The sequence below is a fragment of the Monopterus albus genome, unplaced genomic scaffold (genome assembly GCF_001952655.1).
Source record: "Monopterus albus unplaced genomic scaffold, M_albus_1.0 scaffold12.1, whole genome shotgun sequence".
In the NCBI taxonomy this organism is placed as follows: domain Eukaryota; kingdom Metazoa; phylum Chordata; class Actinopteri; order Synbranchiformes; family Synbranchidae; genus Monopterus; species Monopterus albus.
This window is the reverse complement of record NW_018127892.1, coordinates 1775120-1790401: the sequence shown is the minus strand read 5'-3', so window position 1 is coordinate 1790401 and position 15282 is coordinate 1775120. Positions and strand designations below refer to the sequence as shown.

At 41.7% G+C, this 15282-nt stretch overlaps 3 protein-coding genes across 3 annotated transcripts in view; 1 reads left to right on the top strand and 2 right to left on the bottom strand.

Moving 5' to 3' along the window:
• Positions 1 to 110: 110 nt before the first annotated feature.
• Positions 111 to 4469, top strand: ch25hl3 (cholesterol 25-hydroxylase like 3). The gene is made up of 2 exons (XM_020590633.1): positions 111 to 615; positions 3698 to 4469. The coding sequence occupies exons 1-2, from the start codon at positions 176 to 178 to the stop codon at positions 4047 to 4049; spliced, it is 792 nt and encodes a 263-aa protein (XP_020446289.1). The 5' UTR covers positions 111 to 175; the 3' UTR covers positions 4050 to 4469.
• A 5368-nt stretch (positions 4470 to 9837) lies between these two features.
• bmp10 (bone morphogenetic protein 10) lies at positions 9838 to 11779 on the bottom strand. Its single transcript, XM_020590405.1, has 2 exons — positions 11374 to 11779; positions 9838 to 10919 (listed from the first exon to the last, which is right to left on the bottom strand). The coding sequence occupies exons 1-2, from the start codon at positions 11777 to 11779 to the stop codon at positions 9838 to 9840; spliced, it is 1488 nt and encodes a 495-aa protein (XP_020446061.1).
• Positions 11780 to 13894: 2115 nt separating this feature from the next.
• The window catches only part of arhgap25 (Rho GTPase activating protein 25), a 14101-nt gene continuing 12713 nt past the window's right edge, over positions 13895 to 15282 (bottom strand). The window contains exons 11-12 of the mRNA XM_020590404.1: positions 15228 to 15280; positions 13895 to 14616 (exon numbers count right to left, since the gene is read on the bottom strand). Of these exons, the coding sequence (XP_020446060.1) occupies positions 14415 to 14616; positions 15228 to 15280 (255 nt within the window). The 3' untranslated portion in view covers positions 13895 to 14414. The remainder of the gene's footprint in view (positions 14617 to 15227; positions 15281 to 15282) is intronic.

The following is a 15282-nucleotide window of genomic DNA, read 5'->3' as shown; positions in this document are numbered from 1 at the left end:
GTTTTAGCTGAAAGTGAAAAGCCATTTTTATTGAACTACATAACACTGTGTAGTCCAGTGCCCCTCCTACACGTGGAAAAAAAAATCCTCCAGCAACACTACTCGCCCCAGAAAGTGTGGCAGCTGCTGAGGAAAAAATATGCTTAACTTGCCCATTTTAAAGTGAAGTGCCGCGATGAATGCATGCTCCACAGAGCATGGTGATGCATTCGTGCCTGTCCTCCAGGGCCTATGGGAGTATGTCAGAGCAGGTCAGGAGATGATTCTGCTGTCCCCGTACCTCCCAGCGACCTGCGCCTTCCTGATGCACGTCCTGCTCTGCGCACCGTTCTTCGCGCTAGACGCGCTGGGGAACGTCTTCCAGCGGGTCCGGTCGTGGAGGATAGCTGCGGGCTCTGGACCGCCGCCGTCTCTCTGCCAATGGTTGGAATGTTTTTGGAGTGTGCTGTACAGGTACCTCACCACCGTCCTCCCAGTCACCGCGCTGTTTCAGACCCTGAGGAGCCCCACTTTCCCGGAACTGGCGCCGTCCTGCTGGCAGCTCTTTGTGGAAGTTTTCGCATGTTTTCTGCTTTTTGACATGCTCTTCTTTTTTTTGCACTTCACCATGCACAGGTGAGTCGTATTGTAAATGTTGCCTACAGTAGATTACTGTAAATAACCCAACAGTAGAAACTGCACCGCCAAATGCTGCTCACATTATAATGCATCTGCAATAATAATCTAGATTAATACGGTGATGGAGATCATTTTACTTTGATTATGTTCATTTTTAGATAGCAATTATGTACTTTTACTTATTTAAATTTAAAATACGGGGCCTTTAGCTACACTGGAATATATTTAACACTGTAGTAGGATATTTTCACTTAAGGTTTTGAGTGTATCTTCCACCACTGATCAGCCTCAACAAGAAAACCACCAGCAGGTGTTGGCCTATTAGAAATTTTGTTCAGAAAACCGATCAATGTGATGTATGAGTAGCCTATATGCTCATGTAACTTTTTAATATGGCTTCTGGGAACTTGGCTGTGTCTTTGTTTGAGGAATAGTTTCTTGAGAAATCTGAGGTGGATGAGTGTCGCCTGAGTAAGCCAATAAGCCGTTCTGGTATTTCCACTGTATGTTAGAGGCTTTGATATGGGTCAAATTGTATTGGCTAGACAGCTGGGTGTTAGTGTTCATGCTGCTGTATTCTGAATGTTTAAATCCCAGACTGACTCATGAGCACATGCATCTTGATGTCTGAGCTGTAGAGTTCCCCTGCAGAGGTATATTTATAATTTATTTCTCCCATGTGTGTTTTTCTTCTGGGACAGTTGATTACATTTGTATGTGATGTGTAGGTGGCAGGGTAGGTGATCAAGTCCTAAGGGCTGAGATAGGGGGAAGTACAACTTCACCCCTTCACTGTTGGCTTCTACCACTGGTAGGAAGCTGGAATTTAGAATAATAGTATGTCTCTTAAATTTTAGGGGAGCCTACCACTGTCGGCTCTTTTTTGATTACTGCATGTCTGTCAGGTTCACTCTGTATCTCGTATCTGCCTTTTATCATTACCATGTGTTATGTATTAGTTGTGAGACACACCAATGAGTTATTGTGTCTTTGGGTAATTCTATGATGCCTCTGGGTTTTATTAGAGTAATACATAAGCTGTAGATGTTACTACTGGGTGGATTTTGTGTGTGTGTGTGTGTGTGTGTGTGTGTGTGTGTGTGTGTGTGTGTGTCACTTCACATAAAGGCATTTGATGTGTGAACGTTGTGTTGTGTGTGTACAGTGTGTAGCGGGGGCATTAGTGTTGTGTGTATTTGGAGAGTGGGCATTCTTTTAACCAATTTGAAAAGTACAATTTAATCTTTGATGGCAATTTAATAAAGTAATTGTGAGCACTTTTATCCATGTCTTTGAATAAATTGTCTATTTAATAATATTGGAAGCCTGGTCTCTGTCTCACTGTATGTAGTACATACCTGTGTAGAGTTGTTGTCTTAGGTGGACCCAGGTCAAAGGTGCTATAATTACTCTCCTTACCTGGCCACTCTGGTTACATCGGCTATGACAGACAGGCATCACAACACCCAGGGCATCGCAGCTGGCTGCATATGGGGCTGTGTAGCCACAGGCTGGTCAAAGTGCCCATGCTGTTTCCACCGCCAAAAGCACCTACAGTTACAAGTGAGGGTCAGAACTGAACCGGAGAGAGCGATGGAGGAAGGTGGCCCAGTCTGCTGAATCACATTTTCTTTTACATCACATGAACTACCGGGTGCATGTGAGAGCACATCTCTGAGGACCTCTCCTGGACCAACAACACAGCATCACTGGCCAAGAAAGCTCAAACACGCCTCTACTTCCTCTGCAAACTGAGGAGAGCCAGTGCCCCACCCCCCATCATGTGTTCCTTCTACCGGGGCACCATTGAGAGTATCATCACTGTGTGGTACAGAGGCTGTACTGCCTCCTGCAGAAGGACCCTGCAACACATAGTGAATACAGCCAGTAAGATCATCGGTGCCCCTCTACCTTCCCTCACGGATATTTTTAACACCCGCAGAGCCATCAGCATTGCTGATGACACCTCCCACCCCACACACTCCCACTTCAGACTCCTGCCTTCAGGGGGAAGGTATCGGAGTCTTCAGGCCCACTCCACCAGACTTACAAACAGTTTCATCCACCAGGCTGTGAGGATGCTGAACGCTGTCCATTACCTCCCCCCCCTCTGCCCCTGGACCGTAACCCACCACAGAACATAAAAGACACAGACCACCCCTGCTGTTGCACAAACTCAATACATTCGCCCTTTTTGTCATTTTATATGTGAATCTCCTGATGACTGTTTTTTTATGTCATATCTGCTGCTGTTGGTCATTTGCAGTACTGTCCATATACATTTCATAAGCTATCATGCATCTCATCTCCAACGCTCCTGGTGATGCTGACCACCTGACAATCTTCTTGTTGTTATTTGCACTACTGTCACTGTTTGCACATGGCTTTGAGTTTCATCACAGCCTATTAGATTGTACCATTTAGTTTATCCTAATTACTTTAATTCAGTCTTCATATTCTATTTATTTGGAGTTTATTCTACATTTATTCTATTTAGTTTCTTAAATGGTATGGACATTCAACATTAGGAGAGAGAGAAACAGTATTTTGATTTCTCTGTATGTCCTGCACATATAGTGAATTGACAATAATAAAAAACCTTGATCTTGAACTTGTTACAGTATTGCAATCCTTTAAAGTTGGGGGACTTGCACAAGGATTGCTTAAAAAAAAGAGCAGTTAACAGTGAAGCAGCAGCAGCTGAAATATCCTACTTTTTCTCCCTTCTTTGGTTCAAACTTCAAAAAACCAAGACCTACATTTCCCATTAAAACTTTTCTTCAGACCTTCACTTCAAAATCTGTCATGTCCAGTCTGAGATAACTCTGATGACATCACTATGACATCTTCAGGAAAGATTAATCTGATCTTCATATGTAAAATCAGCGTAGTGCCAGTGAATTTCAGCACACCGTGCTAGTAGTAGTACTATTAGAAGTAGCAGAACTTTCTGTGCAGTAGTTTAGCACAGACAACCAGACATTATACCACATTCTCTATTGCCCCATTCTGGGAATGTTCCAGTTATGGTCTCTTAAAGTAACAGTAAAACAGACATCTGTTTGTGTGTCCTCAACAGGGTTCCCTGGCTGTACCGTAACATCCACCATCTACACCACAAGCACCACATACTCTTAGCTCTGGCAGCCCAGGATGCCAGCTCGGTCGAGCTGCTGTCTTTGCTGCTGCTGGCTGTGAGCAGCACCTGGCTGGTGGGCTGCCACCCTCTGAGCGAAGTCGTCTTCCACCTCCTCAACAGCTGGCTGGCGGTGGAAGACCACTGTGGTTACGATCTGCCCTGGGCTCTGCACAGACTGTTGCCCTGTGTGGGAGGAGCTCCCTACCACCAAGCCCACCATAGTTTACAAGTTGGCAACTACGCCCCCTACTTCACTCACTGGGACCACCTTTTTGGGACATATCGAGCATGAGTGATGTGTTCAGGCACATGTCCATTCAAGACATTTTAAAACTTAGGACCACAAAATACAATACCAAAATACTATGTAATAAAAATGATAATGCTGATTGTAATTGATAAGAGTGGCAATAATAATAATGGTTCTGTGCTGTAAATTGAAGCTACAGCTGGCAGCTTACTTAGTATACTTAGTATAAAGACTAGAAAGAGAGTTAAAGAGCAGTAGAGAGAGACCAAGAGGTGACTACCCCTGACCAAAAACAGTCAAGGACCTAACCCTCTGTAAAATCACAAGAAGATGTTTTTGCACATTTTGATACATATGTAGCATGTTATCTTTTGCACTTTGGTAAGCTGATTTGAGCTTTTGAAAGAGTGGGAAGTACAAATACTATAAATATGCAGTAGGTTATAATTTGCACATTTTTTTCTTGATGAATCATATTCTCTCTCTCTCTCTATATATATATATATATATGTATATATATTCATATCTCTCATATTCAATAATATATTTGGTCATTTACAAATGAGTGTGATTTTTTCTGTTTCAACTTTTCTAAACTTGCTAAGCATGAGAGAGTATATAACAACAGGAAACTGTTCTTCACCTCAAGTTCAGGTTCTTGTTTGTGTAGCTGTGGTTTGTATGCCCTGGGGCTCTGAACTGGCTATGTTCACTCTTCCACAAGGATTTGACTAAGCAATCAAAGCCACATGTTTTACTGTAAGGGTTCTGTTGCTATACAGCCTTAGTAGTTACAGCCTTTATTTCACTACAGAGGTATCATCATCAACACACAGTCCTATAATAAACTAATTCTTCAGGTTTATTAACAACAGACTTCAGCTGAGTGCTAATGCTCTTTTCACATGAAAGAAGAATATCAAAGATGCTGAGAGTGAATATCAAATCAAATCAAATTTAATTATATAGAACTTTAAAAACAACATTGTGTTGACCAAAGTACTTCACATACACAAATAAAATTGTAAACAAACAGAAATAAAATAAAATCATTACAAATGATTAAAAAATGCAATAAAATACAAAAAGACACAAAACCATAATTAAAACAGAATATTAAACTCCACTAAGTGTTAAAATCCAAGGAAAATAAATAGGTCTTAAGCAATTATACCAAATTTGTAGCTGATCTAACATTCAAAGGTAAGCTATTCCATAACCCGGGGGCTACAGCAGCAAAAGCATGATCACCTGAGCATTTATATCTATCCCTTAGAATTTCTAAAAGAAGCTGACTTTATGATCTGAGGGATCTTGCTGGTTTATGCCAATAGAGTAGTTCACTAAGGTATAGTGGTGCCACAGCATTTAAAGCCTTAAGACTTCAATGGGAACAAATACAATGAAAACAAAATTGGGCCAAAACCTGATCCCTGGAGAACACCACAAAACAGTGGGACTGGAGAGGGGGAACAGGCACCAATAGCAGCAAAACTCCTATTTGTGAGAGATGACCTAAACCAATTAAGAGCAGTACCTTTGGATTCCCACACACATTGATCCAGACAAGACAATAAGGTTCCATGAACCACTGTATCGAAAGCAGCAGTGAGATCTAAAAGCACCAGCAAAACCAAATCCCTGGTATACCTGGCCAATAGAATGTCATTGTTAATTTTTAATAATGCTGATTCAGTGCTATGCTTGACTTAAAGCAAAAATGAAATATTTCCTCAATGCCACTGTCTCTCAAAAGTGACCACAACTGAGCAACAACAATCTTATGATTGACCTTGGGGAGGCTTTTCCTGTAGAGAGCCACATTACTTAAGCAATGTTGTCTTTCTTCACATGATTTTATTTACACATGTATATACACATACATTATATATTTATACATTATAGTTTTCTCACTAACCTATTTGAGTACAATGTAAGAATAATAACAGTAAGAGAATTGATGAGTTTAAACACAAATACAAAGGTATGTGTCAATCAAGATATGGGCAAGAACAGGCTTAACGATAATCAGGTGAAACATTGTGAGTGTGGTGTTTTTAGTATATCACTAGCGTGGTGTAGAGCAAAATAATCTATGTAGTAATACTGCTTTCAAACCAATGATGATAAGATGATGTTAGGGGGTAGGACTAGATAAGTCTAACTTCTTCCTACTCCGTTCAAGCATGTACTAGGTATAAGCAAATTGATAATATATTTGTGGATATGTGTGAAATTATGTGTGTTGACATATTGACTGTTGTTACATGTTTGAAAGAATAAATCAAATCAAATCAAATGTGTTTTTGAGGAATGTAAGTACATCTAATAAGGATTAACAGTTGTATGGTTCTTCTTTGCTTCTCTTTGTCCAGCCAATACAGCAAAATGAATCATACAACTAATTTCCCAGAGAAATTAGTCTGAGGGCAATAGTACTTGGTTAGCAAAAGCAAAAGCAAAAGCAAAAGCATGTGAACTACACTGAACATCTGCTTTTCATTACTAACTATTTCCCAGGGCTTTTTGAAGGTCAGAGTCAAATGCAAATTGTTTAAAGGTGTATGTATGTTTGGATGTTGCCTACTTCTGGCTCGGCAAACTGTGCTTTTCCTGGAAAATGAAGAGGCTCAAAAAATAGCAAGAGATGAGTAGGCTGCTGGATGGTGGTGTTGCCCTAAGATGAAATGATAAACCTGTGACCCAAACCAGAAACAATCAGACCTTATTACAGAGTCAGGGCAGGTCATGCAGCTTTGGATGACACGCATCGAAACATGCTCACAGCAAGACGCACGTCAACATCCTGCAGCCAGTGTCATGATGTCAGACAGTGGAGCATTACACTTTGAACTGTTCAGTGGGAACAGTCCAGTTTGTTTACTTGTCCATAGGTGTGCTGTTAAATTAATCACATACCCTAAATTCTTCATAACAACAATTCTTTCAACAGATGGAGCCATGTCAAAACAGTAGAGAGAAAAAGCACAGAGCACTCTGAAATAGTCCTTATCATGAGAGAAAATACTAAAGACTCTCCGTTTCATCATATTTCCTGAATGGTCGCCATTCAGTGACAAAGGCCAGATTCATATTTCTTCCAGCTCTCTGTAAATATGCAATTAGCAAGCTTATTTAGCTTAGGCTGCCTGTTGTCATACTTAGTAGCTGAGGTTCTTGCCCCCTGGTCTGCAACCATTTTTAGAAGACCTCTACTCTATTCTTACACGAGAGGTCAGTCAATGCTCGACTTGTTTTCTGAAACATCTCACTGCACTTGTTATTAGTAGGCTGTTGCCAAAGACTTTTTTTGTACAATTTTTTTTTTTGTGAGGAAGCTTTAAATGGCAAATATTACAGTAACAAGCTTCTAAAAATGCAATTTCAGTTACAACACACACTGCTTATAGATGAAAAAGGAGTGCTCACACAGCACATTCAGCCACATATTAGAATTTTACTGCATGGTCATACCCTAAAGAAAAAACATTGTGTCAAAACAGAGGCATCACATAATCATTATTTTGTAACAGTGTGGCATTGACTTTATAACTATGTAAGTTATATTTGCACTAGACATACTACTTACCTGCATTTAAATCATTACTGGTGTAAATGTTACTGCAGTAACATTTCATTGTTTATAAAAGTCTCTCACAGGGATGACGTTTACAGTATCTACTTTCATGCTGAGGGTTAGACGAGAAAATGGATACCCCACTCAGATCTGTCAATTAAGTATGGAACTTCAGCTGCAATAGCGGACAATTAGCTTATCTTAGCATAAAGATTGGAAACAGGAGGAACAGCTACTATACAAACAAGATTAAGGTGTTCATTAGTGAGCTATGTCAGTGAGCTATAGGCACACATTTTATCTTTGGACAAGCCTAACCGTTCTTCCTGCTGGACTTTATCTCACGCTAAACTACTGTAACTGTATTCAGGCTGTATTCTCATATTTCACAAGCAGACATGAGACTTGCTGTCAATCTGATCATTTAAAACTCTGCAAGAAACCAAATGGGCATAAATGTCAGTGTACCTTTAACTAGTTTGCCTATCCTGCATGTAGCGCCTAGATCTGAACCATACTTCATTGTGTGTTTTGTTACATCAGTCTGCATCTTAGTTTTTGCTCTCCATTTTATTTTTGACCTCCTTCGTGCTGGTGTAGCAGTGTAAGTTACCCAGGCAGAACATAGACTTCTCCCACCTTTCATACAATGTTTGTGTGACACATATTCTCAACAACAAAGTACTAAAAGAAAGTTAATCACATTTCAGAGTATCTGATCTGTATCCTTTGTTTACATCTTCAGTGGGTGTCACAATGTTCTTTCATAATTTAGAAAGAACAGAAGGAGACACTAGACTGCAGACCTTTGTTTGTCTTTTGTTCACATGTTCTCCCCACAGACAGGTTTTCCATCACAGCTGTCTGCATCTGCTCACTGTCAGTGTGAGCAGAACACCATCCATTTTGTTCATTAGCTGGCTTTTTCCCATGGTTCTTTGTTTGCGTGTCATGTATGAACTATGACCTGTGAGCTGATACTGTCGGACTGAATGATCTGAATGCAAGCTATGTACTGTATTATCAGTCCAGCAGCTTCCTCCTAAAAGAGTGAGAAGGCAAGGTGACAGACCAGATGCTCTGATTGATAAATGTAATGTGGAAATGTATCAAGTACAATTAACTGAGATTTCCTAATGACATTTTGAATAACATGGTGTGTAAACTTTCTGAAACAGTCAGGATCAGCAACGAAGTCATAAGAAACATTTCATTTAGGACCTTTTAAGTAGTTTTTCTTTATTGTTTCAGAAATTGTTACCATTTCTCTTCCCAACAAAAGTCATTTTGTGCTGCAAATGCATTGTCATTGTTACAAAACCTGCTCTACTTTAAGCAAATTACAAATTTACATATATAGCTATCTGCTTTGTTGTAAAAATTAATAAATTAGAACAATAAATAGTCTTTTGTTTGACACAAGCAGCAGAGGTATCAAAAGGCTTATAACGAAAGAAAATAACTGTACTTCCTCTGGGTAGCCATAAAGAGAATCCGACAAGGTTCCCCCTTTTCCACTCTTGATTTCAACTTACAGATGATAGTGTTCCAAGAAGACCTTTCATACCATAAAAGTAACGGATCATTTGTTTGATCAGTTGGTGTTGGGGGCACATGGTGCAAGGTCAGTGAGCTGAACCAGTTAAGAATGTTCGTTGCCTAGGAATGTGGACAACCTCTACCCTCTTGTCCTGTCCACTCCTCCATACCACCACCACAAAAGCTGCCCAGAATGGCGTCCAGTTCTCCAAGCCTGAGTGGTGGCGTACATGTTTCTCAGCCCCAACACCTTGCTATCGCTGTAGCTTGGGGGAGTGGAAAAGAGGCATGTGAAGTGGGAAACAGGGTTGGAGAAGATAACCCGGCCACATGCACAGTGCATATGTATCAGGAAGCAGAAGGTGGGCCTGCAGAGTTCATGTGCTGTCAGGTTGCCTCAGGGAGGTCATTTCACTGTGCCAGGACACATGAAGTGCTGATGAGTGTTTGCATCGTGTGGGGAGGCCAGAGATAAGTAGAGAGGAAGACATGTCAAGGGAAGGGAGAGGGAGGAGGGAAACTGGCCCACTAGTTCCCACCAGATTATAGTGAATGCTCACTTCCAACTTCACCGAGTAACCCCTGCAGAGATTCCAACAGTTGTCCCTTTGTCTCTGGAGACATTCTTAGCCTACTCCTTTTCCAGCTTATTGTGAGTTTGACATCTTCTCTCCTACTATAAGACTTTGCAAAGAGTTCAATTCAAACTATGGACTATCTGCAGCCACACTCAGCCACCACCATGCCTTCAAACTTGTACTTGTAGGTGACCACACCTGTGTCATCCAGGTATAGCAGGGAGATGGGGTCCAGCTTGGTCGGAACACAACAAGCTCGGGCCGCCTTCTGGGGACTGTTGATGTTGACCAGCGTCTGGATGATGGCATGCTTGGTGGGTGTGACGTGCTTTGTCAGTGGGAAGGAACAAATGCCAGTACACTCAAAGGCATCATAACCAGTGGGTGCCAGGACCCAGCTGTCCCATCCAATATCTTTGAACTCTACATACAGAGATTTCTTCTTGCAGTGGTTGCCTTTGGCATTGCGACGAATGCGGGATGCTGAGTCATAGATCAGATTGGATCGCATTTGGATGAGGTCCTCTTCACCTGGCACAATTTCTTCATCTCCCTCCTCCCTGTCCTGCCATAGCTGACCCTTCAGCCCGCTCAGACCAGTCCCTACATTGTTCTGTAGAACCATGTTAGAGATTTCATGGTCGATCATCTCATTCAGCTCACGCTTGTCATCACGATGATCACTGCTTTGGTCGTTGGAGTAAATGATTAGCAGGGGTTTGTGTTTTTCTTCAGGACTGGTGTCAATCTTCATGTCTCCTTCAGGTGAACTCCTGTCTTTGCTGTCTTCTGTCATACCTTGATCATTATCTTCATTAGCCATGCTGGCAATGTGCACTTCCAATCTGTGTGTGGTGCCACGGTCAGATTTGCGCCAGCGGTGCACTGCAGCAGTGAGGTCAAAGGCCCCCCAGCCATTATCAGTGCCATAGACCTGGCGGGAAGCCAACTCCACCAGCTTTATTCGCTCCCCTCCTCCTCTGAGTTCATCTCCTCTCATGGTGCTCTCATCTGTTACGTTGTCATCCCCGTCATGCAGTTCTAGCTCGTAGATAGTGACCTTGCGGTCAACGCCAGTGCTAAGGTGGCGGTCGTTCTGGATAAGGGTGTAGAGGTGAAGCTCAGCTGCTGTGATGCTTTCATGATGGGGGACTGACACATTGAAGAGGAGAGAGTGATGCCTCACTCCTCCAACAACCACATCACTGGGAGATGAATCTAGGAAAGAGAAATAAATGGTTAAACTGTTAGCCTCTGTACATTTTATCACTGTAGTAATGCTTTCAGCTGAGTTCTGCAACATATCCTAAGTCTAGGGAGGATTTCATCCTTATTTGGGAAACATTTAACTATTATTAACTATTCAGTCTCTTTTATTTTATTTCTAGCTGTTCCATTTAAGCATACGAAAAACATTTTGATATGATCACTGACTTGCAGTGAGAAGTAACAAGGAAAAGGGTCATGGCTAAGGCTTGGATTTAATCAACTTAAATTTGATTTGTACTTGCATGAAGTTACAGTTTACTTAAAACTCTACATACATGAAAGAAGACCTTGGCCTTGAAGACTAGAGTGTAATGCAGAAGATACAAATTATATTTAAATAAAATAAACTTCAGAATACTGTACACAGCAGCAGTTAAAAAAGAAAAAGTGGTTCCTTTTTTACCTTCATTTTTGAAGCTGCGGATGATGCTTGCAGTGGGCATAGCAGTGCGGTCATTAGCAAAACGGTTGTAGAGCTCCATCATGTACTCAGGCGGCTCTTCTTGAGGGCTTCCAGGGGGCAGAGGAGGAGGACCCAAGCCCGACAGGTTGAAAGTCTGCAGAAACTGTTCCTTCAAGCTCTCCAGCAGACTCTGTGTGTCCATGTTGCCGTCCTGCTCTAGCAGTGATGGATCCACCACTTCTCCATGCCCGTCTCCCTGCCCAGGAGCAGGGCGATGCCTTCGATGGGTGCTGAAGATGGGGCTGGTCTCTCCGCAGAGAGGCCCCTGGAGCAGCAGGATGGAAAACAGCAAAAACAAAGTCTTGGAGCAGCAGATAGTTCCCAGTTCCCAGCAAATGCTCGCCATGGGAAAAACAGTCTGCGGCACTCAATTTGATCCCCTCTGGGGTTGTCTGTGGATGAGCTGATGCAACAATAAGATAAAGTGATTGTGATCTCTTGACCCCTTAACCCAAATGTTAATTGAAATTGTGTTCAGTTCATCAGGAGCCTAAGAAGGTTCTGGTCCCTGGCAGTAGTCAGTAGTGTTGTTGACCCTTGCACTGGCCAGTGTGAGCCTCTCTGCATGAGTGTGTATTTCTGCTGCTCTCTTCCTCATCTCACAGCATTTATTCTCATGCACACCTTTTGATGTCCTTTGCGACAGGGGTGCAGTTCCAGTGACAAGGTGGCCAAGACTTGTCTTTGTCCGTCCAACTCATCTCTGTTGTGTCCTCTCCTCTGTCAGCCTCTCTCTGTGCTCTGCTCTCTTCTTCCCAGCTCTTTCTTTCTGTCTCTTATCTATGATATGGTGGGCTCAGCATTGCTCTGTGCTTAAGGTCTCTTTGCTGGTGTGTGTGTGTGTGTGTGCATGCCTTCAACTTTGTGTGATGCACATGAGCATGTGTTATCTCACAACTTTCTTAATGAGGATTTTGTAAACACTGCCCTGTAGCCCGTTCCTTGTGGAAGTGCTATTTTGTTTGGGTGGATGCTCTGGGGTTGATATTCTTCATTTGTTTATTTGCTTTGTAAATGGTGGAGTTATGCAAACCGCTGTCTAGGCTCCACTGACCATTTCTTTTTGATAAAATACACCTAGGGTCTATTGATCCTACTGAATGTAACAGGATATATTTGTTAGGCAACACTTGTCCAAATGAAATTGAAATGCAATGGGCTGTGAGGACTTAATGATGGAAAATGAAAGATATTGAGTCGGGAGAACATTTCAAGTAGCTCACAAGGACATCAGAATTATACAAAATAATCATGTTCATCGAACCAAGCAGCAATCACCCTGTTGTTATGCTTGTTGCTTCTTCTTCTGCTAAGTGGACACGGTGTCTGAAATGGGCTATCTGGATGCAAAATGCTCCTTAAATTTGCAAGTACATTGAGGCACATTTAACACGTAGTCAGTAGGTAGGGTAGCTAGAACTTTACAGATCAGAAAAAAGCCACACATCAAATGTGAAGGTTATGGAGAATGGGTGACTCATGAAGAAAGACTTCCACCATCAACATCAAACTGCATATATGAATATACAGTACATGGTGAAGTATACTGCCTCAGCCACCAACACGGGGTCACGGGGGTGCTCAGATGTTTTCTGATGAGAACATCTGGCAGCTTGACAGATCTGAGCAATGCTTCGTCACCTGAACTCTCATCCCACTGTGCTACTTCATTCCTGAGCTTCTTTGTGTGACCTGCAGATACACTTCTGATTGCGGTGCGTCACAGAGATGGGAAGGAATGAGCTTTTTCCTGTCTCTGCCACTCATCTGCCAGGCTGACATTTGACAGACATGCTGTTATCTGTTGTTCTGTTAAACTGCTGCCACAACAGACTGTCACATCTTCCTGATGGCTGTAAGAAGGCTTGATAGTGGCAATGTCCTTTTGTACACACACAGGCCCCTCCATATAGGCTCAGTTATGGACTTCACCACGTAACAAATATAGATTTATGGGGGTCAGGGGCTGCTATTTTTGGACTAAACCGTCAAACAGACAGTGGTTTGTGCTGATATCTTGTATTGTTTTCATCTGTTTCCTCCACGGTGTTATATTTTGAGAAAGCAAAATGTACTGAAAGCTAATTTCCCAGGTGATACGATCATCACATCAAAAAAGTTGATGAAATCAATTCAAGTTAAAACTCTGTAGGAAACTAATGTTCTACTGATCCGTTATACAAATAGTGGCGTATTCAAGGCAGTAGTAAATGACAGTTAAGTTGTGAGCTGTAACACTAAACCAGTGAGGTGAAAAACAACAATGCTGTGAGTCGAGGAGCATGGCAGAGCAACGCATACACATGCACATTGAATTAAACAAATTGCATACTCTGAGTGTGAATAATATCTAGTTATGAGTTTAACCCTGCCAGTATGTGGTCAAAAATTGTTTTATGCATCAACGCAAACATTTAATTTATGAAATTTTATTAATTTAACACTAAAATGACATCAATTGGCTATTTACTTCATCTGACACACACTGTTTGTATTTGTCCACCATTAACATTACACTGTCCAGTTGTTCTGTCACGAAACAGTGTGACCCAAAATCACCCAGGTGGTCCAGCCTTGCATTTCTGTGGAAACTCTTTTCTACCATTTCCAAGTTTCCAAATGAATTAATCCATTTTTCTAGTCTGGCATTTCCTTTTCTTTATGTACTGCATAATAGCTACACCAGATCAAAGAAGTCCATACACAGTGACAGCTCTCTCATGAGAAGCAACAAGCTCATGCTGTAAATAAAGTCTTTAATGCGAAGCCTGTTTAGAGCTCTTATTAACAGACTTTTCTCACAGACAGAAATACATGAGCCCATAATTTATCTTCAGGACTAAACAGAGCTCAGATGGAAACTATTCGGTTCTATCACACTGGAAGGTGATAGTATTTTCCATAATCAGCTCCTGTAAAATTAGCTTTGTTGAGTTCAGTGGGCTTATAAAGCCATATACTAGTGAGTTTGTAAATGATCTTTAGGTGGGAGCATGTGGCTTTCTAGTGAGCAACTGCTGAATTTCTCTCTGCAGCTCCTCATTGCGTCTCTGAGCCTCATCTCGATTCCGCTCTGCAATTTTCAGGCAAATCTCCAGAGCGGCCACATGGCGGCAGTCTGCCTCCAGAGCAGACCTGAGCTCTGCTACTGTGGCCTTCAGTTCCTCGTTCTCCTTCTGCAGACTGAGAAAGACAGACAGACACAGAGGGTTCAGATACACAGTCAAAACTCCTGGAAACAGTTAATGTCTTGGGGTTTGTAATTATCAAAACAAATAGATCCAGTCCAGAAAGATGTCAACCCTGCAAAAGTGGATCTTAACAGAATCACTTTTTCTGATACTGGGTCTTAAAATTGGACTTTTTAAACCTGTCTCAGCTTGTTTCAAGTGTGATTTTCTTGATTATAATCCTTCTCCTTTCTGCAAAATGGATGTTGAAAACTGACTGTGAAGCCAAATTACTTGTTAAAAGAGGTTTTTTGAGGTTTGTGAACATCATCACTCCACATGTCACTTTTTTCAGTCCTGTCTTGGTGATGTTCAGGTTTGACTGGAAGGACTGCCTTCTTCATGCCACAAGTGTTCCATGGTCCTCACAATTACCAAAACGTAACAATACACTGAACATCTTACAGTAGTAAAGCTAAAACAGTTCTCACCAGGAAACCTTTAAAACGTTGGTTTTGTGGTATTAAGCTATTTTAACTGAGGTACTACTGTTCAAATGTACAGTATGTCAAAAAATGTGCACAACATGAGCTGTTGAGGGTCTAACTCCTCGGCTGAACTTACCTGTCTACAAGCTGCTGGTTGTCTGTCTTCTTTTCAGACTTGCTGTTGACCTGCT